The 27,746-nt window shown below is 51.4% G+C and overlaps 1 protein-coding gene across 2 annotated transcripts in view; it reads right to left on the bottom strand.

Moving 5' to 3' along the window:
- PRKCB (protein kinase C beta) overlaps positions 1–27,746 on the bottom strand; it is a 74,663-nt gene that overhangs the window by 22,735 nt on the left and 24,182 nt on the right. For both annotated transcript variants that reach the window (XM_015876948.3, XM_015876947.3), the window contains exons 3-9: positions 20,031–20,113; positions 13,407–13,518; positions 12,507–12,635; positions 9,367–9,523; positions 9,000–9,134; positions 7,534–7,630; positions 4,024–4,170 (exon numbers count right to left, since the gene is read on the bottom strand). In XM_015876948.3, coding sequence (XP_015732434.1) covers positions 4,024–4,170; positions 7,534–7,630; positions 9,000–9,134; positions 9,367–9,523; positions 12,507–12,635; positions 13,407–13,518; positions 20,031–20,113 — 860 coding nt within the window. The remainder of the gene's footprint in view (positions 1–4,023; positions 4,171–7,533; positions 7,631–8,999; positions 9,135–9,366; positions 9,524–12,506; positions 12,636–13,406; positions 13,519–20,030; positions 20,114–27,746) is intronic.

Below are 27,746 nucleotides of genomic sequence, written 5' to 3'. Positions count from 1 at the left end.
TGGAAAAGCCACTGACATTTACATTTCCATGGGGGGGAAGGAGAGGGAGGCATAGGATGGCAGTGAACATCCGTCAGCAGCACTCAAAGCGGGCTGACAGCACAGCAGTGCTTCAAGATCGGATTTATTTTCAAACTGATGCTTAAAGGAAGCGGAGATTCTGCAGAATGGAGTGATGCTGTGCTGCACCCAGCAAGGCACAGGGGCCACAACAGCATTCCACTCCTCCTGCCCTCAGCACTGTGGTGCTTTGCAGCAGCCCTTGTGCTGAGTGTGCACTGCACACCTCCAGGCCCATGCCCTGCTTTAAACCAGGGGTAGAGTGGTGCCCCCTCTGCAGGTCCAGGCAAGCAGAACCCTTCAATTCTTTGCTTCCTGTTACCTTCACAGGCTATATGCAATTGAGACTTACAGGATGCTGTGCACAGTGCTAACCCTAACCCAAAGCGAGGCTGATTTTTACCTGATAGAGAAAGTTCAAAACTGGCAAAGAAGGGAAGCAGCCCCTCCAAGAGTAGTTTGAGAGAAAACAAAGCGTTATGCGTCCTTAAGTGGATCCCACACAGTGCTGTCAGAGCACGGATGTACCTTGAAATCCATAATCCCTTCCAAGAAAAATAAAGCTAGGACTCTGAGCCCAGTGTCTGTTACCAGCAGGGATGGACCTGTGGGGGGGCTCACGGGAGGAGCCCAGGAAATGCAAAGCTCAGCAGGGCTGGGAGGCATCCTGCTGCTTTCCCAGACATTTTGCTTGGAGACTGTCAGGGGAGAGATCACGTTGTTGTTGGTAACGGGCTGTGTTTGGGGACGAGCACACCAGGAAATTTTCCTGGAGGTAAAAAAAGATCAAACATATGGCCAAAAGCAGCTGCTGGAGAACAGGCTTGAAGCAGGAGATGGCACTGTGGGGCACTGGGTGACACCTCAACATCCCCACGTGCTCCCAACCCAAGGCAGAGACTGCTACCTTGCTATTGATGTAAGGAACTGCTGTCGGCCTTTCACTGCTGTGAGCGTTTCATGTGTCATGTTCCAATGAGAGCGGTGTTCCAGCTGAGCCAGCCCTGACATGGGAAGGGCAAAAGAGCTTTTGTGCAGCTGCCAGCACTCAGCTGTGCTGCATGCCGCCCAGAGGCACCTGGCAGCCTGAGTGTGAGTGTGCACATGCGTGTGTGCAGAAGGGATGAGGAGCACCACGTTACTGCATCGCTTCTGCACATCTGGGCTGGCACAGTGAGCAGCTCCAGAGGGGTAAGTCAAGACTGATGCTGCCACCCCTTACAAGTTTGCACATGCATGCAGAAGAGACTGCCCAGCGAGAGAATAACTTCTGCACCTGAACACTACACACCAAACCTGCCTGAGCAGCAGCAGACTGGGGCAGTTTCCAAGCAGCAGAGGGGCAGCAGGACCTGCTACCAGCCTGCAGCAAACTGCCCAGTGCAGCCTGCATGGAGATGCACAAGGCAGCCTGCACTGAGCTGTACCGGGCTGGCTTCATTGTGCTGGCATCGCAGTTCCTATGGTGACTGAAGCACAGATACAGCTGAAGTCTCAAGAGGAGAACAGCCGCTGACGAGCAGGCTTCAGCAACACCGCTAGTGACAGCACAGATTTGTACCCATTGCATTGCAAATCAAGAAGATTAGGACAAGTGCATTCACCCAGCTTGGTTTCATTAATGCTTTGAGCAGAGCTGTGCAGGGCACGCAGGTTTGCAGAGTAGCAGGAATGCAAGCAAAGCTCACTGCTGCAGGTACCCAGGAGCTGGAGCACCGCTGTGAGACAGAGCCAAGTCCCAGCCCCTGCTGTGCCCACACGTGCCAGCTTCTGGCACTCAACCATGTCCCACAGCGGGGAGAGGATCTCACAGATGGAAGGTGTTCACGGGACAGGAAAATTGTCTCCTATCACACTCTAATCCATAACTTCAGAGACAAAATTATCAGAAAAAAAAAAAAACACAAAAAAACCAACACCCTAAAATCCCCAGAAACAACTGACAGCTTGATAGCACGACAGATTGATTAGCTGCAAAAATATGAGCAAGCCATAGAATTCAACTCCTCTCTATTTATACTACAGCAAAGCAAACCCAGGGTAGGCTGTGCCAAGCACCGTGTTCCTCAGCCGGGAACAGCTCCCATCCCCATGCCAAGCCGGGGGCAGCGCTGGCACCGCTTGCAGCCCTGGGGATAGGGACACCCATGGGAGCCACGTGCCCAAGGGTTGGTCCCATCTTTCAGAGTGCAACAAGACCTGAGCTAAGCCTTCATCCCACAAGCAGTCCTGCACAAAGAGCTAATATCGCACTTGATTTATTCCTGTAATATATAGCATTTGTTTGGGAACGCTCCAGCTCAATAATTGGAGATGTTCTGATGCTGAGTGCAGAGGAAGGGAGAGTCAACGCGTGGCTACTGCTCACCCTTCATGGACGTGGCAGAGAAGGGATGAAAGTAGGATGCAGTAGTCACAGGATCATTGAATCACAGCATCACAGAGTGGGTTGAGTTGGAAGGGACCTCTAAAGGCCGTCTGGTCCCACCCCCCGCCTGAGCAGGGACACCCACAGCTCCATCAGATCTCAGAGCCCTGTCCAGCCTGATGGGGTACCATACCCTGCAGTATGTGCAGGGATGGGGCACTGCCACATCTCTGGGCACCCTGTGCCATCCCTCACCACCCTCAGCATAAACAACTTATTTCTGTTCAATCTAAACACCCCCTCTTTTAGTCTGAAACCATTTCCCCTCACCCCTTTCACCAGTGCTCAGGGTGGCTATAGTGCCCAATGGCAGTGAGCTGCTGCTGCTGCCCTTCTGCCAGCCCAGGGGAAGCGCCAGAGATGCCTGGGTGGCCCTGAGTGCAATGCACAGCTCCAGCAGAGTGCAGGCACACGTGAGGCTGAGGCTGCATCTCCCAACATTCAGTTTTAATAAGCGCTAATTAGCATATTTATAACATTCTGTTCCAGGGAACAGTTTCTGTCACACATTCCCTTATATAAGCCGTGATGCCGACTGAAGGGTTTGTTAATGTTTCTCAAATTAAAAGAAGGAAGAAGAGGGAATAAAAACAACGACAGCTTCCAGATGCCAAGCAGTCGACTTTAAAAGATTATTTGCTGGGAGGGCGGGAGAGAGAAGCAAAGGCTGTTGCTCAGAGTCAGGATTTTGGCTTTGTGAGGACAGGGCACTCTGCACCTACGTGCCAGCTCTGGGCAGAGAGCTGCATCCTGTGCTGTGCCTGCAACTGGCTGAACTGCACTGGTGAGCTGGGAGCAGCACAGGTGCATGCACAGCACTTGCTGCTCACCCACCTGCAGAGAGCATGCAAAGCACAGAGCAATGCAGCAGCACCCACACCCCAGCAGTGCCACTGCTCATCTCCAGGGGGGCTGCATGCACTGGGAGAGGAGAAGAGGGAGGGATGTTGTGCCACAGTGCTTTGCTCCATGCAGGTGAGTCTGCATTGCTCCCCCTGTGCTTCCTCCCTTCCACTCAGGAGATTTACATGCCACATTCCCTGCAATTAAAGCACTTCACTAATCAGAGCATGTCAGCCCAGCTGTCACTGCAGTGCTGCGGTCCCAGAGCACGTGGCAGCACAGAGCTGCCCACACGGAACTCACAGCAGCAACCCGAGGGCTGGGATTTCTCATGGAAATCGTGGCAACATTGGCAAGATCCCAAGAAAAGTGAAAACTCCAAGTCAGATAATTACGGGAAAAATGCAATTCTGTTACCGCTCGTAGACAGCCTGGAAAATTAACTAAAACATTCATGCATGATTGTAATCATTAAAGGGGGAAAGGGGCCAAATAGAAGAGCTTCAAAGGCAGAGGACAAACCGCTTCCCCAGCTGAGTGCCTCATTTACAGTGGCCAAACTTAGTTTCAGAGCTGACCTCAACTCAGCACAGCCCACAGAGCTCCTGTCCTGCCCGCAGTCACACACCACAGCTCACAGCACTGCAAAACCTTGAAGTGCAAAGTGTGCAAATGCACGTGTCCTACCGCACCTTCCCAAAGCTTCCTTTCCCCAGAACCATCAAGAAGTTGAAATCTGAGAGCTTCATCCGATCTCTGCTCCCGTTGTTATCAAACTTAGAAATGGCGTTTGTCGTCTTCTCATCCGCAGCCTTGGAGCCCGTGCCAATCTTGGCTCTCTGTAAAGACAGAGACAAAAATTACTGGAAAAAGCATGGAGGGGTTATCATAAAAACACTGAACTGCCCTCAGACCCCCAAAGATACCCTCATATCTTCATGGTGCCCTCAGATCCCCATAGATGCTCTCAGACCCAAACCACACATCACTGATGAGGAGAACTCCATGTTCTGAGCCCCCACTGCTGCCCCATAGTATGCTCAGGGCCACCCAAATTGTAACACTGGGGCTTTGTTGAGCTTTGCCCTCACAGAGCTGTTTGTCACCTCATGAGCGAAGGACAGATGAATAGAAATACTTTAATGTAAAATGCAGGAATTATTATTGAGCTCCAACACGGTCACTATCTGATATCGGAGAGAACTACCCTCCTGTGCCAGCTCAGGCTGAACACAGGAAGCAACAAATTCATTTTGAAAGGACAGAATGGAAAGCACTTCTGCATCCCCCAGCAATCACACGAGTCGGCTCAATCACAATTGCTTATTAAGGAGCCCTCACAAACCCCCATATTTTTTAACCACCAAATCTCATCAGTTGCTTGGCACCTCCTCATTGGTCCAGGGGCTATCTCATTTGCTGAACCACCATTTGTAAAAGCTATCTCACAATTTCTTCGGTTTTAATTTTTAGAAATATGCCACAGTGTAGGGCTTGCATTGAGCTCAGTCTAGCATGAAATTCCATTAACCCGATTCCAGCAGTTCAATTTGGCTGCTGCTCGCAGCTCCTCCAGATAGCAGCCTCACCAGCCAGCTCCCAGCCTCTGCTACTGCTAATTGGTTATTGCAAGGTTCTCCTCACTGTAAAATCCCCCATTCAAGGTCACCTGCAACACCTACAAACATCTGAAAAAGCCCTGCACTAAAAACTAAAGGAATGGCTTCAAGGATTTGCAAACATCATCACTGCTAACGCAGCTCCAAACAAGTGCCTCAGGGAAGAGGCTGAAAGCATTCAACAGACTGAGACCTGCGAGCTCTGCAAGCGGAGCAGTACACACAGCTTTCAGATAGGGGGTAAAAAAAAAAGGCTTTGGACATAGAAAAGAAAATGAAGACACTGCTCTGGGAGCGCAAAGCTTTCCTCACTTACAACAACTGGGCTATTGCAGTGTGCCAGCAGCACCCCTGTTCCAGCAGCAGGGACCTCTCACATCTCCCCCAGCTCACAGGGATTCATGATTCTGGCCAGAAGAGCACAGAGCCTGGGATGCTCCCACTTCACCCCACTGCTGAAAGAGGAGGCCCCATATGTGCCCCAGCTGTGAGCTGCTTGTGGGATGCAGCCAGAACTGGGTGCAGGCACAGAGCTGAGCAGGAGCAGCCCAGCCACCATAGGCAGCCAATCCTGCCATGCAACTTTGCCTTCAGCAATTCTTACCCCATTGTATTCCAAAGAAATCTCTAAAAGAAACATTTACTTATCAGCAGGAAAAACAGTCATGTTCTTTGAAAGCTTTCCTAAACACTCCATCACGGTTAAGAAAACAATCTTGTCAGATCAAATTTGACACTAAATTAACCTAAGCTTTAACAAGATTCAAGGGCAATCATTATGTTCCCATTAAATCACACCTAGGAGCACAGCCCCAGCTGCTCCTGCCCTTTGTGCAGCCCCAGCCCTGCAGCAGTGGAGCAGAAGGGTAGGAAGAGGGCCAAGGAGGGGTGTCCATCTCATCCTCCAGCAGCCACACAGCGCCTGGCAGGAGATGGGATCCACCTGAAAACCAGGCTAAGGATGGAGCTGGGCCAAGAGAGAAAAGGTCTTCCAGGCAAGAGCTCAATCAAAAAGAAGAGCATATCCCTGCCCTAAAGTGATGTGCCCCGCTTTTGCCTATGAGAGTCTTTAACACCTGTCTCTAAATGGGTAAAAAAAATCCTCTAAGTCAGTTTTTAATGCACTTCTAATGCTGACTCCATTTGGAGACCTTTAAGGCTTACAGCTGAAGCACTTCAAGCACTGGGCACGCACAAAAAAAAGAAATTGACCTTCGTTATCCAGCTCCATTTGTCATAGTTAATTTACTACATTGGAATTTATGCAATAGCAGCTGACGTTCACATCTATCAAGCTGTCCCGGCAAGCAGCTGATAAGGGCCGAGTGGAACTGGCAGTGAGTGCTGCAGGCATCCCACTGGGCTTTGGGCAGCACAATGCAGGCAGAGTGGGAGTGATGCTGCCAGCACCGGGCACTGCTGCCCTTCTGGGGCTTTGCAATGCAAAGGAGGAGCATCGAGAAAAAGGAACCAAATCCCCAGTCCTATGCTGCAGGTATGGAGCTCATAATGACACTGGAACGATGAGCATTTCACTTGGTGTGCAGCTCATTCCTGGTTGGTCTTCTGTGTGCATTCCCAGAATACTGGAAAGGTATGAGCCCTACTGACAAATGGCCAAGATCCACTGTCTGAAACAATGCAAGTGAAAGGGCAGTGGTTGCTGTGCTGCTTTCCTTTGTAGCCGGAAGAAATGATTTCTTAAAAACCATGGGACTGCAGATAGAGACACGGGAACAAGCACAGGCTTAGCAGTGCACAAAGCACAAAGCAAATGTTACACGGAGCGCTGCACTGTGCAGTATTCTCTGCTGTATTTTCGGATCGACATGAGCACCAAAGCACAATTCTCCTCTCATCTCCTCCTCCACCACTGACAGTTCCCTTTCCCCGCTCATCCCCTGACTGCTGCCACCGCCCGCTGAGCTGCGGACGTGCACAGGGAGGTCACTGCGTCTCCAAATCGGAATAAAATGCTCCAGGAGAGGGACAGCTCACTCAGTGCACTGCAATTAAAACCATCCTCTCAATCCCAAGAGAAGACTATGGGAATGAACCATTCCTCCCCATCCCTGATCTATCCGAATCCTTGTGCTTTAATTTGTGCTCCGTGGACCCTGCAGTGCACTCGCTGCAGCCCTTCCCTGCAGCCCAGCAGTGTGAGGAGCACTCTGAAAAGAGCTTGATGCACGGACCAGGTTCCACCTCTATTCCATGCACACACACAGAAACACACAGGATTTCACCATGTCTGCAGATCTGAATTGAGAGGTGATGACAAAACAAAGTATGTCAGCTCTTTGTGGAGATCCAAACCAGCCATGGGCATGGCAAGGGGGTGGAAGGGAATAAAACGTGTGTTCTTGAGCACTGCAGTGCTCAGCACATGCCGGGTGTGCACAGCCAGCCCACAGCACGTCGCTGGCTCCCTGACCACTGTTACCTAAACCTCGCTGACCCCAGTACAGCTGCACACTATGAGCTGCAGCTCTGCTGCTCAGAATCTGTCCCAGTGCAAACTGGAGGGGCTCTCTGGGTCCTGCTGTGCCCCACAGACCCTGCTGAGTTCTCAAATCAATTCACCTCAAATTTCTGCCTCAGTTCCTCGTTTCCTTCTTCACCTTCAGGAGGCACTGGGACATTGAAGTACTCCCCCTCCTCCTGGCTCAGCAGCTTGAACCTGGAAAAAGACAGTCAGGGGGTCAGGGCAGGGGCTGGGGGTGCTGACCCTCCTTGTCCACGCCACCCTTCCCCAAGAGAAGCTGGGAAGGATCCCAAAGCTCGTACTACCTGACCCCCTATCCATAAAGCTTCCAGACACGTACCCAAGCAGGACTGGTTCTGGGGTCCATGGTGGGGCTGGACCCTGCCCTCCAGGTGCTCTCATGCCACCTCTAATGTGCCAGCCTACTCCAAACCCACAGATGAGGCAGGGTGTGGGGACAGGCTGCATTCCATGGGGAACAGGGCACATCCCATGAGACAGGGTGCATCCTGTGGGGGGACAGGCTGGCACTGGCAGCCCTCAGCACACAGCCAGAGCTCTTGCAGGAAAAGGAAGACTTTAACCAGCAATTATCAGAAATCATGGAAGTGTCGCTCAGATCTGAGGCATTTCACACAGCCGCAGGCGAAGCTTTGGCTCTGTCAGCCCTCTTCTCCAGCAGCCGAGCGGAGCAGTTATCAGCTGGGTGTTATCTACAGAGGCTGCGGCTGCAGCGCATGAACAAAGCGCCATTTGCATAACACAGGGACAGACTCTTCCTTTGAGCTCGTTTTCTCCATTAACTGCAGTTGTTTAGATATGAAATATACATCAGAGCTCCTTTCAGAGTTTATTCTCGCCAAATACCGTGACACGGAAAATCACTTAGATCTCCCCTTACATGGCTTCTGAAAGGCTGGGAAAGCCATCGCTGTGCTGCATGGGGAGCAAGTGGTGTACTGGCCCCAGCTGAGGCACATGCAGCCCCACAGGTGATGGTGCATTAAGGAAGGAGGGACATTTACTTTTCCCCAGCTGAATTTCTGCTTCCATCCAGGTCTGTAGGGCAGAACGCAGCCTGGGGCTGCTGCTCTTCTGCTGAGCCAGGAGGATGTCCCAGCCTCATGCCACATAAAGTAACACCACACCATTTGGGTTTCTAAAAGCTACATGCAATGTCTGTTTTCAATTGCTGCACTTCACATGCTAAGCGTGGAGGGTAGCATAGCTCTCAGGCATTGGTGACTGGGGGGGGGAAAAAAAAGAGAGGGAATAAGAGAGCATGTATCCTGCTGGAGGAGACAGAATGGAAAGGAGCAGACCCATCCTGTGTGACTGTGAACACCCAGCATTCCTCTCTGGTACAGTAATGAGGACAGCAATGGAAGCACCATGCAGTGTTCCTGGTTTATAGAGAGCCCATCCTCATAGTCCCACTGCCCTCAGGGAGCTGCAGGAACCCTGCGGAAGGGCTGGTGACCCTGCCATCCCTGCAGGAGCCACGTTCTCCTTGGGAAATCACTGTGCCCAGAGCTCTGCTATTCTGAAACACCCCCACTCTCACCATCCATCAACTCCAGACTTCTGCAGCTCGGAGATACCGAAGGACAAGGAGCCCATGAAGTCGTTCCTGCTGGTCAGGTCCCAGTCCCAGATCTCCACTGACAACCGCCTGTCCTTGTCTGCCTCCTTCAGCTGGCTGCAACAGAGTGGAGAGAAGGGAAGTGTCACTGGGGACAGCATGGCTGCACCTCTCCACCTTTTGGGAACAGCATGGAGGGCCTCTCAGCCACAGATACAGGGTGAAAGGAATCATTTCCCAACCAAATCAGCTTAATATCTCCAAATCATTAAATCTGAGCAAATGCAATCACAATTATTCCTACAGGACAAGAAAAATTCGTTGACAAGTTCAAGCATATTGTACTCACAATCTGAACGTCTCGTTCCACTCAGGATTCAGGGAGCACTTTATGGTTTTGGTCTTCTGTTTGCTTTCATTTTTGGGGTCAGGGATTAGTTTAAGCTTCACGTAGGGGTCTGACAAGCCATTGGGATCCATGGGAACTAGGTTTTTAGCATCTCTTACTGGGGAGGAAAAAAAGGATTGTTTTCAATATACAAACAGTAAAAACACCCCAAAGCTAAGAGAGTGTCACTGTCCCACATAGGATCCTGCCAAGCCATTGTGTGATGAGCCCATCGCCTCCTGGGTCTGGACACCAGCAGCACAAGCAGAACAAGTTTGTGGCCACACATCCCAGCATGGGGACGTGCCAAGGCTCTGGGTTCAGCCCATCTCCTGCTGTCTGAGTGGCACCAGGACACTCCTGAGGAATGTATCAGGCCATTCATTGCTCTGCTCAGTTCTTCACAGCACAGAAAAATACCTCCTGACCCTCGGAGTCAATCAGTTGATGCCCTGAAGCATGAGATTTGATTACCCCACGTTATCATCTCGGCATGCATTCTGTTAATGGGAATAATAATATCTTTCCATTAAAAAAAATCAAAATGCTTCTGCTTGACCTTAAGTCACTTTCTGAAGCAGAAATCAACAATTCAGTGAAAGAAAACTACAGAGTTTAAGGAGCCCATTCTCTGCTCCTCTGCTTCCCAGAATCAAATACCCACACCTTCTCCATACTACAGCTTCCATCTGCATTGGAAAGCATCTCAATTATGGAAGCAAAAATGTGATGACATTTTAATTTGCTACAATTTCCTACTTTATCCAGCAGTCTTTTCCCATTAATGAGATACTTGATGAAAGCCCAGAAGAGAACACAGGCTGTGTTTCATGGTACATAGCTGGGCTGTTCCAGCACGCTGCCTTCCTCAGTGCTTCTCACTTGGGGAGGTGCAGACTGTGAGCACCTCCTGCATCCAGAGCAGATGCAAAGTTGCAGGCCCCCTGCTGACCCAAGTCCTTCATGTTAAACAACACGTGCACCAAAAAGCCACGTTCTCTCAGTGGGAGGAAAAGAATATTGTTCCAAAGAAAAAGAAGCTGAGAAAGCAGGGAGAAAAGAAAAATACGCTACCAAAAATAATTCCTCACAGCCCTGTACATTTAAATCAATGCAAAACCAGAAGCACGGCGCTCCTCAGCTCCAGCGTGTGCCCATGCTGCCACCTGCAGGTACATGCTGCTGCACGCACTGGGCACCTTTGCTGCTTACTCCATTTGCAACGCTCTGTGCCACAGGGGCACTGCATCTGGGCATGGGCTCTGCACAGCTGCCAGGACTGGGAACACCCCAGCAGCAGGACCCGCATCATGACATGCAGCCAGGGACCAAAAGTGCACAGACATCAGCCAAACCTGATGCCTGCATAGCACGGAATCCTTTCTGAGAGACTTGAGAGTGGCCTTTCAGTACCTAAAGGGAGGCTGTAAGAAGGAAAGGAACAGACTCCATAGCAGGATCTGTTGTGATGGAACAAGGGGAAATGGTTTCAAAACAAAAGAGGCTGTACATGCGGAAAGAGTTGTTCTTGCTAAGGGCAGTGAGGCCCTCAGGGTGCACAGAGAGGTGGCGGTGCCCCATCCCTGCAGACACCCACGGTCAGGCTGGATGGGGCTCTGAGCACTGATGGAGCTGTGGGTGTCCCTGCTCAGCACAGGGAGTGGGACCACACGGCCTTCAGAGGTCCCTTTCAACTCAAATGATTCTATGATTTGATAACCCTGATGTCCATTGCCATGATGGACTGCATTGCTGCCTCTCTCTGGTTGCATTTCAGCTGCAGGACCTTTGGTGCTCTGCACTAAGCTGACTGAGCCGGCAGCAGGGGGGGCTTGAGATTTATTGCTGAGGAAAGCACTGAATTTGGGGAGGCTGCCTCCAGCCACACTCATGTGTCCCCATAGGGGCCATGCTCACCTCACTCCCACTTTTGCAGGATCTGCCCTCTCCCTGCCCAAAACACAGCACAAACCCAGCCATTATCTGAAGGCTGTCTTCTTTAAGCCAACAGTCACTGACGCAATGGAAATCTCTCCTGACTCTCTGGATGTGACTCAACACTGGCACCAGGGGGGCTCCTGGCAGCTCCCAAAGACCAGGGATGCATTTGCTTGAGTCTGAGTAGACATTTCCACCTCCCCTTCAGATTTAGGACTGAGAAGCCCAAGGCCTCACCTGCCTGGGTGGAGGGAGGAGGGAGCTTAGCAGGGAATGCACAGAGTCTCTCCTCTCTCAAAGTGCTCCCACTCCTTCATTAGCTATGCAGCAGAGCTGGGGAGCACAGTACATTTCCCTGCCTTTCTGGAAAAGCCAACAGATGACATGTTTTCACCAACACCTCCATAATGGGCCAGAAATAAAACCGTCTTTCAAATCGAACTGAAGAAAAGAAATTCCAGCTGCACAGAAGAGGCTGAGGGAGTTTCTGCCCTGCTTCCAACACCATGGGAATGGCACCCCATATCAGGAGCTTCTGTGTTCATGGGGCTGTGAGCTCTGAGTGCCCATCTGCCCCAGCCCAGTTGTGACACTGTGTTGGGTCAGCCCTGCCTGTGTCTGGACGTGAAGTGCCTGGAGGTTCAGGTTGTATATTAGGAAACATTTCTTCTCCAAAAGAAGAGCGGTCAGGCATTGGCACTGCTCCTCAGGATGGTGCTGGGATCTCAGTCCTCACAGGTGTTCATAAATGGTGGAGATGTGGCACTGAGGGATATTGTTAGTGGGCATGGTGGGATAGGTTGGGGGTTGGATTTGGTGACCTTAGAGGTCATTTCCAACCTTAATAGTTCCCGAATTCTGTGCAACATTGGTGGCCAAAGCCCAGAGAGAAGGGACAGCCCTATTTCTGTCACAAAGCTACGGGCGAGGGGCACAGAGACCGGCAGATGGCAGCGGAGCGCCGCGCTGAGCACGGGGAGCGGCGTAACGGGATTGGGGCGCTGGGGGCCGCTGTCTCCGCAGCACTGCGAACGGGCACCAAGAGATACAGGGAAGGGGTGTTCAAATCGCATAGACAGCACGAACTAAGCAACGCATTTTCATGGTGCTGGTCAGAAGGACTTCCCACCCTCTGCCTGGGTTCACCCCCGTGCCACACCTACCCACGACAGTCAGCACATCCTTCTCGATGTCGGCCCTGATGTATATCCTGCCCCGGCGCTCGGTGTGGTCGGTCCCACACAGGCTGGGGACGTTCATCACGCAGCGCTTGTGCACGTTCATCATGCAGGCTGCAGGAGAGAAGAGCGGTTTGCTCGGCCCCCCTTCTGGGGCGGGTTCATAGCAAACAGACCCCAAACCCAACCAGAGCCCTGAGGATGTAGGTGCTGCACAGACACGCACCCATGGGCTGCAGGGCTTTTAGTCCTCATTCCCATTAACCAGGGTACCGAGGGAGGCGGTGGTGCCCCAGCTCGGCAGACACTGGATGGGGCTCTGAACACCTGATGGAGCTGTGGGTTCCCTGTTCAATGCAGGGCAGTGGGATCAGATGGCTTTTTATGATCCCTTCCAATACAAACAATTTAGTGATTCTATTTCTCTTCCACCCCACCACAGTGCAGCTCTGGGAATTCAGCTGGATTCACCAGGACTACCAAAAGGGTACCAAACACCCCCATGGCTTTACCCATACACAGATCATTTAAACCAATCCCTTTTCTACTCAGTAACATTTTAAAGGTGATAATGAATATGCTGTTCCCATAACAGACAGCAAGCTTCTATATTTATGAGGATGCCAGCACATGGTAAGCACCGGGGTGTGCTGCTCCCCGCAGACGGCATAAGCAGACGCTGTATGTTCACAGTCATTTTAAATAGGACTGTACAAGACTGACTCGGAAAATAACCAGTCTCTCTCCTACCCTCCTCCCTCTCCTTTCACGCCATCTCCTCCCTGTACAGCTTTCCCATCTCCCTGCACCCTACAGACCCACGTTGTCCCCCTCTGGGGGTGCTGACCCCTCCTCCCATCCTGCCCCCACTGCACCACTACTTACTGTCACATTTCATCCCCTGGTGGATGAGGCCATACAGCAATGAGCCACAGTGGTCGCAGAAGGTGGGGCTGGAGTACGTGTGGATTTTAAACTTATGTTTGCTCCGGGGATCCTAGGAGGGAAAAGACAAAGATTATAAACCTGCACCAAAGATCAGTCAGCAGCGCACACACCACAGTGCCCTGATTTCTGTCTGTATTAGGACTTCCTAGTAACCATCTCTATGACAGCCCCACTGGGGGTCAGCGAGACCCCCCTGCCCTGAGGGCACCAAGTTCAGAAATCTCCTTAGTGGGGGTGGAGGCAGGGTGAGGCCATGGCAGGCACTGCCCGGCTTAATTCCATCTCAGGTTAATTGCTTGGGGCTAGGGATGAGGCATGGCTCCCATCTCTGCCATCTGAGCTGATGGCCTGGAGAGGTGCCCAGGCACCAGGACAGAGCTTGGCAGGGCACTGTAAGGTATGTAAATAAATAAAGAGTGGAGGCAGAACAGAGCTGTGGCAAAGCTATACAGCACCCTCCCCCCCTTAAATGAATTGTCCGAGCACTCCAGGTACTGGAGCTTTCACTAACCACTGAGATTCTCTGTTCTTTCTCAGTGTCACAGATAACTTGAGTGATACCAGGAGGATGGACTGGTAATTGAGCTGCATTTAATTCCACCTGCTAAGTGTGACGGATTAGGTACACGCTCCAGCAAACCCATTGTACTGGGAGCTGGAAGCATCCCATGTGCTGCCCCAATTGAACCTCCTGTCAGCACAGAGCACTGCATGCTCCCACAGTGCAGCATGGAACAGGGACATGCAGAGATATGGGCACAATGCACCCAAAAGCTGCCAGCTTCCACATGCCAATGGGGAACAGCCCACAAGCAGAACCCTTCTGCATCCCCAGAGCTCTGAGCCAGCACAGAGCTGAGCTGCGATGCCAGGGCTCTGGGCTGCCCCTTGCTGTGCCCTGCAGGGTGCCCAGCGTGGGCAGCAGGGTACTGCCAGCGGGAGCTGTGTGCCACTGAGCCCCCAAGTGTGGCACGGGCAGGAACCGCCCCCAAACACTGCGGTTCCTGTGTTCCCTTCTGGAAAGAGACATTCCTGTTTAGGCAACCAAAAGCTTTAGTCATTCATAAAATAAGACACAAGCTCATTGCAAAGCGAGGCAGCTTCCACCTCATGCAAATGGTTTTAAATTCCTTCTGGAAGTGGGAGTTTCAAAGAAGTCAGAGGTAGAAAACACAAGCACACAGTATGCAGGGACCTGCGGGCATGCTCCCAGCAGCTTCCCACATCCCTGCTCAGAGCAAACCCGGCCCATCCCCATGTGCCAGGGGCTCCTCTTCAGTTACCACCCTGGTGGTGTTACAGGGACCCAGAGACAGTTGGGGCTGAGCCCCACACAGCACTGTGGGTGACGGAGGAGCAGCTCAGAGCCGTTCAGTCAAGCCCTGAGTGCACAGAACAGGAGGCACTGCTGCCCCTTCCCTGTGCTGCAGAAGATGCCAGAACTGGGTGTTCTGGGGATCATTTTCAAGCAGGGCTGAAGTCTCTGCACAGAGAGACTATTTTTGCACCATGGAGACAGAGATGACGAGATCCCTGCGCATGCAGATGCTGAGAGACTTCAAGCAAGAACGGTTACAACGAAGTTTGCCAAGAAAAGAATATCTGCTCCTCCTTCCCTCCCACCAGAGCAGAGGACACAACAGGAAACGTTCCCTCGGGAGCACTGAGAAATGCCACCAGGGTGTCACCAAAAGGCTGGGACCTCTCCTGCAGAGCTGTCCAAGCCAGACAAGATGGCACAGACCTGGGGTACCGTGACTGTTAATATCCAGCTCCTCAGAGCCCTGCTTCGGCACAGTGCTTTGGGATGGTTCCATGCACTCATGAGTTATCCCAGAAGTCCCTCACTGCCCAGGGCAGAGGCACACATGGAGCTCCCAGGTACGGCCATGGCAGCCAGCAGGCAGAGCCTGCCTGCGGTATCATTTATCAGCAGCTCAGAGCAGAGTTGCACAAACTGCAGGGCTGGAGCCATGTGCCATGGCAGACGGGTGAGCTCGGCTCTATGGAGCCAAGGAAGCAGCAGAAGGTGCTGAGAGGGAGCAGTGCGGATACATCTTCATCCCGCAGGAGCTGTCACTGGCCGTCTGCGCCCGCCGGAGCCGCATGTGCCCTCACACGAGGGGCAGATGGCACATGCTGGGAGCTGGAGAAGTTAATTAGCGGGAGAAAAGCAAGCAGAGAGCTGCAGAGAGGCTGGAAGAGCATGGGGCTGGAGCAGGATGGGGCTATTGGAGGGGCAAGATGCTGCTGACAGCCATGCACTGAGGGCTGGGGGGTGACACACACACTGGGGAGTCCCTGCACCCTGCTGCAGTGTGGCACCCAGCAATGGGGTGTGGGCAGGGCAATGAGCATGCACTGATGCTATTGAGACAGCTTCTGCTGCTAAAACACCTGTGGGACTCACAGCTCTCACTTTCCCATGAAGCTTATCGCTCCTAAAAGCAAACAGCATCCACCCTTTCTGCAGTACAAACAATTGTGGAGCTTTTCAGGAATGGAGGAACCCAAGACAAAGATGAAGCTGCATGCAGTCAGCAGTGAACATAGGCACACAGCAGTGTCACTGAAACCCTTTCCCAAAGCTACAAGAGCTGGAAAAATAAAATGCAAAATCAAAATGAACCTACAGTGCCTATAGTGCCTGCTATATTCCTGGAGCAACTCTGATATTTATTAATGCGTTGTGATTAGATGACCTTTAGCAGGATAATGCAAAGAAGGTCATTTTAATGATTATTTTGTCTACAATTTAAATAATTATGCATTCTACTAATAGCTCCAGCTATAATTAGGTTTGCCAACTGCATTACATTATACATGCCTGATTTCAGCTCCTGGAGACCTTGCCATATTTCAAAGAACTTCAGCCTGAATGGGCATGCAAGCTCTGCCTGCTACAAGCAGAGCACTGGAGCGCCAGAGCTTGTAATGAAGAGCAGCATGCTTCAGTACCATGGTGTTGATAAGGGCTTCAACAGCATTAATGTGAAAGCCACAACAAAGCCAAAGCCTTTCACAGGGCTAAAAGGCAGGAGAGCCTGAGCCCAGCACATGGCTGCAATCCCAGCGCCCCAAAGCTCAGTGCTGCACATGGTTGGACCCAACTGGCAGAGTAAATGGTATAAACACCACTGTTCTCACCTACCAGTGCTTCAAAACTAATGTACAGCAGTGCTGATGGGCAAAACAGACCACTATATCACATCTTCAGACACCAAAAGCACAAATGCCTGGCCACGACTTCAGTACAATGCAATGTAAAGCAGCTCCAGAACCTCAGCCCCAGCATTTATACTGACAGCCTCAGCCTGCACTGTAAGGAGCAATTAAATCCCTTCACTTAACGTGCCGTATCATCTCTGTGCAATTAGCGCTGCTCTCCTGGATGGAAGACTTGTGCACATTGGCTTTGCAAGGTTAAGTACAAACGTTCCTTGGGAGCTTCAAACACCACCAGACCAAACAGAACCGCTCCCAGCTGACATTGCTGCCCACGTGCTCCCAGCTCAGCACACTGCCCTGCAGCCAGTGCAGGTTGGGATGGGGATGTCACCACCAGTGCCACCATGGGGAAAGGACCTCTTTCCTCTCCAGCTCAGCAGCAGCCACGTGGCTCACTGTAATGAAGAACCCTCTGTGAGGTTTAAACAACTGCAATAATTTAAACTCATCCTTTCTGCAAGATTTAATTGGGTATTAGTATTTGTCAAAGGAATGACAGTTACCAGATTGCTCCGCAGACTAAAAAAAGCATAGCTAAAATTGTTACAACCTAGATCCCATCAGTGTTTGACATAACTACAGGTCGTTCTGGATTTGTGCCACAGCCGTTAGCAACAGCGCAGAGGAAAGCTCAGCTCACGCTTTGCAGCAGCTCACAGTGAGAGCCTCGTCCCCAGCCAGTCCCGCTGCAGGCAGGGCACTGCTCCTTGCTGGAGTAGTTTGCTGTCTCCCCATTCAAAGCTCCTTAAGGATTAGGTTGCTGTAAGCAGCCTGATTCCCCATGCAGAACAAACAGTGTTTGCCCAGCAACATCCCCTAGTTAAATCCTAGCTGACAGCCATCCAGGGGTACAAATCAAAGCTCTAGTAAATGGCAAAAAAAACACAACCCAAAACCCACGACAAAATGGCCATTTTTACTGACTGTCTCAAGCCCTGAGCATCTGCACAACTCTCTCCATTTTCAGAAATAGTGCATTAAGAATTATCTGACAGCAGCTGGGCAGCATTTACCTGCCTGCCCGAGGAGCACAGCGGCAGCACTCACATGGCAATAGCAGCAAACAGCAGATGATTTGATCAAGGGCCTTTATGCACATCCCTGTATCAAATGGTGCCTCTTACAAAGGGGCAAGTTGGATTTCTTCCAAACCTCCTTGGCAGGCAGATAACTGACACTGATAACCAGGGGGCCACTGGGCCAGCAGAAGGCAGCAGAGGAGTGCAGTGCACCAGGAGCAGGACTAGGCACTGGGTGCTCCCTGTTCCTCCTTCTTAATCCAGCTTGGACAAGGCTGCTCAGGAGAAAGCACAGCAAGAGCCCACAACCAGATGTGTGCAGAAATGGGCACAGCATTTCCCATCATCTGCTGCTCTCCACCTCACTGCTGGCCAGCTGCTGGGCGAGGATGTGCACAGCACCCAGCTTGGCAAGCTGCCTGCGCCCAACACCACACAGCAAGGGTACCTGGAGCACAGCCTGCCCTACACTGCCACTGCCAAGCCTCATTTTCCTTGAGCAAGGTTAAATGCTTTTAGCATCTCAGAGTCCCTCATTTCAGTTCTGCTGCAATCACGTTTGCTGGCACCTCTCTGCCGTGTTTGCATTGTGATGGGCACAGTTTGCAGCACTGCCACATGAGAGCAGTGCTGTGGAACCATGCCCAGCTGCACCCCCAGCTTGTGCAGCCTGGCTTTTACCTGCAGACCCCAGCACTAAAGCAAATGGCACAAACAGCAGCACCCAAAGCCTGGCAGGTTTGAGGATTGCTTGGGAGGAGGAAAGCAAGCAGGTCTTGTCTAGCACCAGCTGCCACCCTCCGTGCCCCCAACATCCCCCAGCTCAGGAGGATAGAGCGGGAGCCTCTGGGCTTCCTCCCCGCCCCACAGTGAAACCACCCAGAGCAATAGAAGCAGACCTTGCTCCCTCCTTGTCCCCATGGGTGTAATTGCTGAATGCTGCAGGGAAATGGCATGTTGCAAAACCATCACAGCACTGCATGGCTCAGGCAGGGTGCACAGCTGCCCCTTGGGCTGGGGATGACACCCCTGGGTCAGACAGCACCTCCAGCCCCATGAAGAAAGGTAAGGGACCAATAGGGAATTTGGGTATGTGCTCAGGTCCCTTCAGTTGGCATCTGTATCGCATCTCCTTTTCCACTTTTCTCCACTAACTCATTTGTAAGGTTCAATAGCTTCCAATACACTGCAATTAGCAGCAGTCCCTGCAGAGCAGAAAGCCTTCAGCGGGAAAAGTGATAGGCACATGCAGAGTGCTGATGGGGAATTAAAAAAAAACCAACACAACAGAAGATCTTGACTAATTGTCTAGTGGGAAGTGGAGATAAAAGTGGGCTTATCAACTGTGCATGACAGCCATGCAGCCCTGAGAGCTGCCAACTTCTAGGTGAGGTGCAAGGAACGCCTTGCTACACACACAGATTTAATGCTGCAATGGGCTCTGGACTGGCTACAAAAGCAAAGCAGCTCCGTGTCCCTGCAGCCCACCCCACCAGCACAGAGACCCAGGTCTCTGCCCTTGCCCACACTTGTGAGCAGCACATCCCAAACTCACATCCCAGCACCAGCCCTGCTCAGGGCAGAGTGACCAATAGTACTTGTGCAGTCTCCACCTTCTGCTGTGCATTGCACCTCCTGCACCCACGGGTTATAGTCATAAAGGTGAGAGTTCTGGTGCACCGTAGTTTCCCCAATTTGCTCTCACTTTCCTTTCAGTTCCCCAAATCAGCCAGCTTCCACAGTAAAACACAAAAGCTGTCAGACAGATTGGGAATGTGCTAGCAGAGCTGCACAGAGCAGCTCAAGTAAGTCCTGGTCTGCTGATAGCACCATGATGTGCCAGGAGCCACGTCCTTCTGAAAACCATAACATCACAGAATGGTTTGAGTCGGAAGGGACCTCTAAAGGAAGTATGGTCCCACTCCCTGCACTGAGCAGGGACACCCACAGCTTCATCAGTGCTCAGAGCCCCATCCAGCCTGACTGTGGCTGTCTGCTTGGATGGGGCACTGTAACCTCTCTGGGCACCCTGTGCCACTGCCTCACTACCCTTAGCATAATGAGCTTCTTATATACCCAGTCGAAATCTCCCCACATTTAGTTCGAAACCATTTCCCCTTGTCCTGTCACAACAGCCCCTGTCGAACTTGTCCCTTTTTTTCTTACAGGCCCCTGAAACAAGGAGCAGTGTTCCATTCAGGTGGAATCTGGGGGCAGGGAATGCAGCAACACCTGATCTTCCTGAGGGGCATCAGTGTGGCCCTGAGGAACTACCCGCAGCATGGTGTGGGAGCTGGTTCAGGCAGGTACTTACGTCAGAAGCTGGGCCCTTGTCTGCACCTGGGCAGGAGAAGGTGACGAACTCATGGCACCGCTTGTGCACCACGAAGCAGCAAACTGTAGAGAGAAGAAAGGGACAGCATCAGAGCTACATGATGGGACCTGAACCATGCACACCCAGAGCCATGAAATGTGGTTATATTTGATCTGTGGGGAGAGGCACCTCAGACACTGAGCAGGATTTGCTGAGATTTAATGTTCTGCTACAGATCTCCTTATCGACAACTGTCAGGCACTAAAAGCGGAGAAGTAAGCAGAAGGAAAACATGGAACAAACGTCAGAGAGGGGCTGGGTGCCCCCGCGCTCACTTGGAGCTCGCTGAGGTCACCCATGTACGAGAGAGGCAGCACCCGGCGCACACAGACATCTGCGCTCAGAGTGTGTGTGTCCAAAAACAGAACGTTATACCAAAGGGAACAGGTGGGCAACATTCCTCCCACAGCTCTGCTTTTCTTTAGCAGCTCCCCAGCCTCCATTTGCCAGACCAGAAGACACGCACTCCTCCCTCCTCGCACGCACATAGATCACAAAGTTGGCGTTCTGGGAACAGAGCAGGAAATTTGTCCCCATGTGCCACCTCCCCGACTGCATCCCCTGCAACAGGGAGCCCCGTCAGCAGCACGGACCCCACTCAGCACAAAACAGTTCAAGGTTGGGAAAGACCTCATGTGCTCCTTCTGCTGCTCCATCCCCAATCCAGAGCAGCAGAGAGGAGCTGCATGTGGAGAGAGGGTTCTGAGCACCAGAGCACAGGCAGCAGATGAGATGTGCAGTAACGAAGCCTGCTTCCATTGCACCCACATGGGACTCTGTTCTTAAGGAACAGAGAGAAGACAAGTGAAGTTTCCCATTAAGCTCACAATCCCCTCATTGTGCCCTGCTCCATCCAGTTTCAATGCATTTTCCTTTTCCCATTTTTCATTATGCAAAGAACAAACAGAAGGTTTGGGAGGCACAACAGCTGCCAACAACTCCTTCCTCACAGGAGCTGCTTCTCCGAGCCAAACAAATAAACATTTTCTTGAAAACATTGTTCACCATTTCTGTCATTAGTACATGCAGACAGAAGCATCTGGGAAGCAGGAAGGAAGAAATTAGAACCGTATTAGCAAAGATTTGTCCTGCAACAACCCCCAGCAGCGCTGCAGCAGCAGCGATTTGGGCTCAGCCAGAAGGGTGGGATTTTTGCTGGGCTGCATTTGTATGGCATTCCCCTGCTCCATGTTAATGAGCCACTGGATGTAAACATGATGGCAGAGTGGGAAAGGAGAGAAAATCAAATCCTGGGGCTCCATCATTCCCAGCTCCTACAAAGCTTTGCACTCTGGGGACAGCACTGTCTGCTCCTGCCTGGGGAAGGTAAACCAGGACAGATGTGGCTGCAGGAGGGAGCAGCAGCTGTGTCCGTGTGTCCTTCCCCTCAGCTGCAAATCACATAGAGGCACTGCAGGGTTGTGAGAGACCCCAGCACGGGTGGAATGCACATTTCTGGTGGCAAGAAACCAGAAAGCCAATGCCTGGGAAGCTCAAAAGCATGCCAGGTTTTTATTACAGCCATATTCTTTTAAAGGTTTTATTGGAGAATTTAATTATTAAAGAAGGCATTAAATATATGTGCCCACTTAACACCTAGTGCCCTTTGAGCAGGGACCCAAAGAACAGCAGACACGTGGAATTATCAATCCAAGTGGAAAAATGATTGCGGTGCCCACAAAGCATTTCACGCTACTGTTCAATTAAGTAAATGGTAGCCAGGCCACTGCGGGCCACCTCTGTGGCCACAAGTGTTCAGCAGGAGCAGTGGGCTCTCCGGCAATCGATATTAATATGGATTGTAAGGAAAATCCATTTGATGGTGATGAAGCGGAACGCTCGCCTACACATCCAAAGCAAGCAGGAGGCTCACTGCAGTGGTGGGGGATTTGCATCCAGCACTTCAAACGAAGCCCTGCAAGCCTTGAAAAGGTCCACGCAAACATCTCATGCACGCTTAGGGGAATACTCAAATCACTGCAGAAAAACAGCCCAGGGAATTAATCAGGTACAGCAGCATATGCTCTAATTCTGCCTTGACCCCATGTATGCACCCTACCCAGGCGCATAGGGATGGGAGGTGCTCCTCCTGTGTGCCATGCTGCAGGGCAGCACATTCCACTCCACTGCTGCAGAGCTTTAGGACCGCACCTTCATCACTTTAGAAACCACAGCACAAGCAGCAGCCTTTCCCAGGTTGCTAATTAGACAGTTCATTTGTAAATCTTATTACATTATAATAAAGTTATCAAATCCCATTGGTGAGCTACAAACGTCCTGAGTCATTTATACACAACAAAAATGAAACATTAACCTTTACCATTTGTTGCTATGTAATGCATGGCCGCTCGCTGGCACTAAGTTCTTCTTCAGTACCATCTCCATTACAGGCATCTGGGGAGAAATCGCTGTCTCGGGGGAGGTGAGGAACACACAAGCCCACACAAGGCAGCATGCTACAGCAGCGCAGGTTTGGGACTCGTATGGCAGCACTGCAGCCACAAGGATGGGGCTGCCCCAGGACAGTGGCACAGGATATTTTCAGATCTCTGAGAAGAGCCTTATTTTAAGAGGTGGGAGGACAGAAAACACTAAAGATGTTATTAAGGTTGAGGAGGAGAAAAAAAAAACAAAGCTACTTAGAGGCTTCTTTGTCTAAATCACTGCTCAGAAATCCCCAAGAAAACTATAAAACAGTTTCGCGCACAGATCACAGAACCTGACAATCAGAAAAAAAAATGCATTAAGAAGCATCCCAAGAGCACAGCACGTGTCTGGCTGCACTTCCACCACAGGAGGGACCCCCGGGCTCAGAGTGGGCAGCAGTATGCAGGGACAGACAGAAAACAAGAGCTTCATACCATAGCATGCAGCTGGGAGCAGTTACAGGTTTGCATGCTTTGCAATGATGCTGTAAGATATCGCAGCAGAGAGAAGCCATTGGCAATAGCAGGAGGGACAAACACAGTGATCACACTGTGCAGGAGTGCTGCCATGAGCTGCAGATAGAAGTACTCTGTGGTTGGGTGCTTCTGGCATCACAGACACCAGTGTTACTCAGCAGCAGTGCCCCATCCCTGCAGACACCCACAGTCAGGCTGGACGGGGCTCTGAGCACTGACGGAGCTGTGGGTGTCACTGCTCAGCACAGGGAGTGGGACCAGACAGCCTTCAGAGGTCCTTTCCATCTCAAACCATTCTGTGGTTTTATGATTCATCCGTCCTTTGGGTCAATAGGAGAAAACTAATGAAGAGACCTTCAGCAGAAGTAAAAACAGGAAGGTACAGCCCTTGATACTACATGAAGCACAGGGAGAGGTGAGAACACTTCCACAGCCTGGCAACAGCCCTAGGAGCAGGCAGCAGATCATTAAGGTGTGATGGCCTTACATTAAGGTGTGATGACATTGATGTGCAGGAAAAAGCAGTCCCAGACCCACAGTGGACAGATCGCAGCAGAGCTCTGGCACATGCAGCCACAACTGCAGGAGCTGCTGGCAGGGACCTATTCCAGCAGGGCCAGCAGGCAAAGTGCCAGCATGAGGCACTGCCCAGCTGCAGCCCCATGCAGCCCTGACAGCTGCTGATTGCACCCTGCTAACGAGCAGGTCAGGATCACATCCATCCCCTAGGTTTGGTCACAGAGAACAGAGGGCTCCTGGGCTCCATGTCCCTGAGCACACATCTTCCTGCTCGTGTGGGGTATTCTCTTCTGTTTACAAAATATAAACAAATGCAAATGAATTCCCCCGCCATATGCAACATCCCTCACCTCACACGCTCTGTCTCCATTCAGATGTGCTTCCAAAAGCAGACAGTTGGGCAGCTTGCCCAAAGACACAACAATGCCGAAAGATTTGCTCTTAGAATATAAAATCCTTTCTCAGCCCAACAGCTTCTGCCCAGGAGATGCCCTTTATCATAGCATTAAGCTCCTTAGCCTGGCACTCAGGCTGCCAAGAGAGCCAGCCCTTATGCATGGAACCCAGGAACACGAAAACTCAGAAAGGGAAGGACCCTGACAGCACCGCAGAGAGCAGCTTTCCTCTGGCCAAGTGCTCTCATTGCTAGAGGTGTCTGGTACCTCCCACAGAGACTGGGCTTCAACCCTCAGCTCCTTTGTAATGGAATGGGTTAGTTTAGAGGAGACCTCAAAGATCATGCAGTTCCAACCAGGGTTGCCAGCCACTAGATCAGGCTTCTCAGGACCCCAATTCAACCTGGCCTTGAATGCCTTCAGAGATGGGACACGATCTCCAAGGATCTGCTTTGGCAGCCCATTTTTTCCAGGTTGGCTTTTTGAGATGCAGTGCTGGCAACATCTGGGGCCACCGAGGCAGCACAGGGACCCGCAGCACACTGGGCATGCCATACATCAGCCCCTGAGCCTGCACACTGTTGGCTGAGAGCCTGCCACATGGGATCTGATTAACCTCATCTCCTACACGAAATGCAGTTAGCTGGCAGGAAGGTATCCAGCCCTCCTCAAAACCCAGACACCATGACAAACGGCTTCCTGCAAGAATGAACCCTGCCTAGCAACTGGATGCCACATAAAGCAGCGCTGCCTTTATTTGATCTCCACTTGTTTCTAATTTCATTGTATGGACTCCTTGTTCTGAAGAAGGGGCTAATCAATTCTCCCCAAGTCCTTCACAAAATGAATAATTCAGGGAAGCCACCTCGGTGCTCCCCGCTGAGAACACTTCTGAGGACACGTGTCCCCACCAAAGAGAAGCCCTTTGTCATCCTCCTCTGGGCAGAGCAAAGTTCTGAAGGCACCCAGGACAGCACCAGATGCAGAATGTCAAATAAAGCAGACAGATGGAGAGTTAAGAGAGACGGAACAAGGACCGACCAAAACTCCATCTCCAAATCAGCCCCAGCGAGGAGATAAGGACCTCCCTGGAGAGCTGACAGATCCTCACTTGGGCAGATGGTTCTAATAGCATGAAACTCAAAGATTATTTTGAGCTCATCTCAGTGCGTAGCTGCTCCCCTGCAACCCGGTGGAAGCTCTCATTTGGATAATGCCTCCACTTTGTAAATAACGAAAGATCCGGGGAACGGGCTGCAGTTCTGATTATCAGAGCTGGAGAGAACAAAATAGCACACACAGAAAAAAATAACATTTTTAAAGGCGCTTTGTGCTTATCCACCTACGCTGGGCCAACTGTGAGGTCAGATGCATTAGCCCGGCTTTGCCTTCACCACGCGCCCAAGTGTACAGCAGCAGCCCACCATTTCCCATTCCTGCACTCAGAACTATGGCTTGGTACATCAAACAAAGTCAGTGAAGCACGGTAATTGTAAAATAAGGGGAAAGAAGGCTTCCAGGAAGGGAAGTCCTAAATTTCTGACAGCGCTTTATAGCTTTTAATCACTTATGGCACATAAGGAGAAGCTGAGCTAAATTTTGTGCTGTTTGGATTTAATCCCCAGCTTTGGTTAAAAGCTTTCTGGAGTCCTTACAACACAACAAAAATCTTTAATTCCCCATCAGACTTCAGCGGTTTTTCCCTTGCCAGCCCCAGAAATGCAGAGAGAGCGGACGTGCTCTGAGATTGCTGGGCTCTGTGCTGCAGAGAGCTGCCAGGAAGGCACACGTTGGGGTGGGGATGGGGAAACCACAGCTCTGCCACCCCTGCTCCGAGCCCCTGGGCTGCCCAGCTGCTGCATCTGAGCATTTCACGTTTTGAACAACTCTCCTCATTTTTCAACTCATTTTGCTTTGCTGTTACATTCATGTTGTGTTTTTGCCTTTCTGCTTCAGGAGGAACCCTATCAAGCTCAACCTTCCTACCAGCACGCACCCACCTGGGCAGGGCAGCTCTTCCTTCCCCAGGCCACCACCAGCACCTCCCACCCTTGGTAGACACTGGGGCTTTGGGGTGCTGAGGGACGAGCAGGGCATGGGGAGGAGGTGGCAATGTCACCAACCCAAGGTGACAAGAGGCAAAGGAGGTAGAGAGCAGGAAAAGGCATTTCTGCGTGGTTTCAGCTTCTTACAGAAAAGAACAGGTTTTGTTTTTGTTTTGTTTTTCTTAAGGAAAGGGGAAGAAAAGAGCAAGACTGCCAGCTTCTCTCCACAGATACCACACCAGCTTTACATCCCTAGAAGGCTCCAATTGCCCGAGCAACCACAAGGGTTTCTCAATCCAAGAAAGCAACTCTTAATCAGCCCAGTTAATTCTGCGCTAACAATACAAAGAAGCCTTCACTACAGATTTGAAGAGGCCCAGCCTTTCAAATCAGGACTGAGAAAGCTGTCATTCAGTGCCAGAAAGATAAAACTGCTTTCCTTCAGAAATACCAGGCACTGCAATGTGATACTTTTTTTTTTTTTCAGCCACGCAATCTCCCAGCCATTATGAAACCAACCAACACTGCTTGTCATCCTCTTCAGCAGCCACGGGAGCATGGACCACATACCTCCAGCTGCAGAATCTGGCTGTGCCTGGGATGATGCAGTCAGCAATGTGTCCTGGTGGCCAAGAATGCCAATGGGACCCTGGGCTGCATTGCACAGCGAGGCCAGCAAGTGATAGAGGTGATTTTCCCTTCTGCTCTGCCCTGGGGAGGCCACAACTGGAGCACTGTGCCCAGTGTGGGCTCCCCAGGTATAGACAGACAGGGAACTGCTAGAGAGAGCCCAGCAGAGGACTGCAAACCTTCCCAGATGCAGCCCTGTGCAATCTGCTGCAGGGAACTCGATGTAGGGTTGGACTGGAGGTGCACCAGAGCGCCCTTCCAATCCTCATGGATCTGTGATGCTGTGATCCCAGAGCTGCAGGAAGACCTCAACACCAGGACCCAGCTCCTGCAGCCCGGTCAGCAGCACCACTTGTTCAACTGGCAGCTCCTTCCAGAGGCACAGAGACATGAATTTTACATTACAGAGCTCAGAATTTAAATACTTCATCAGCATCTCTCACATACCGAGCTGTAACAGAGATTCACTTTCAGGCTGAATAATTCAGCCTCCATTGCTCCCGCCTGGCACATGCTGCAGCTGCTGGCATCGCCAAAGCGAGCAGCTCCCAGGCTCTGTAGGGCAGCACCGGATACCCTCCCCAGCCCCAGCCATTCTGCAAACCACAGCATTGAGGACAGTGCCAGGAAGGTGCCCGTGTTGCTGATGCCTGAGGACAGGGAGGAAAACACAGGCAGGTCCTGAGAGGTTGTGTGGGCAGGATCCAGGCTGCTCCGCTCACCGCTGGCTCTTCTGGAAGGCTCTTACAAACACTGTGAGCTCTTCCTCATCCTTCGGTTGCCACGTGGCTGAGCTCCCAAACAAGGACGACCACCTGCCTGTCACTACACGTGTGCTGCACTGAGTGCAGCAGCATTTCCAGCTTATAAGGGCAGCCAATCGCCACCAGGATGGAGCAAGAACGCACCCGCAGCCCCCAGCATCTGTGCTGAAGCACAGGGGGAAGGCCACTCGCTGCTCATTTATATGGCAGCCATTTTTAATATCCATTTTTGATTTAAAGGGGTTAAATATTTTGAGCCCAGCCATGCACTATTAGAAGGATTTGAGTACGTATGAACAAAACATTAAAAAGAGAAAAAAAAAAAAGTCTGCAGCTTTTATATGAAATACCAGGCGTGAATTGACAACACACTCTGCATGACAATGAACGTAATGAAGCC

This window comes from Coturnix japonica, chromosome 13 (assembly GCF_054131305.1).
Source record: "Coturnix japonica strain WE chromosome 13, WE-NBRP24, whole genome shotgun sequence".
NCBI classification, from domain to species: Eukaryota; Metazoa; Chordata; class Aves; order Galliformes; family Phasianidae; genus Coturnix; species Coturnix japonica.
This window is presented reverse-complemented; position numbering and strand designations above follow the sequence as displayed.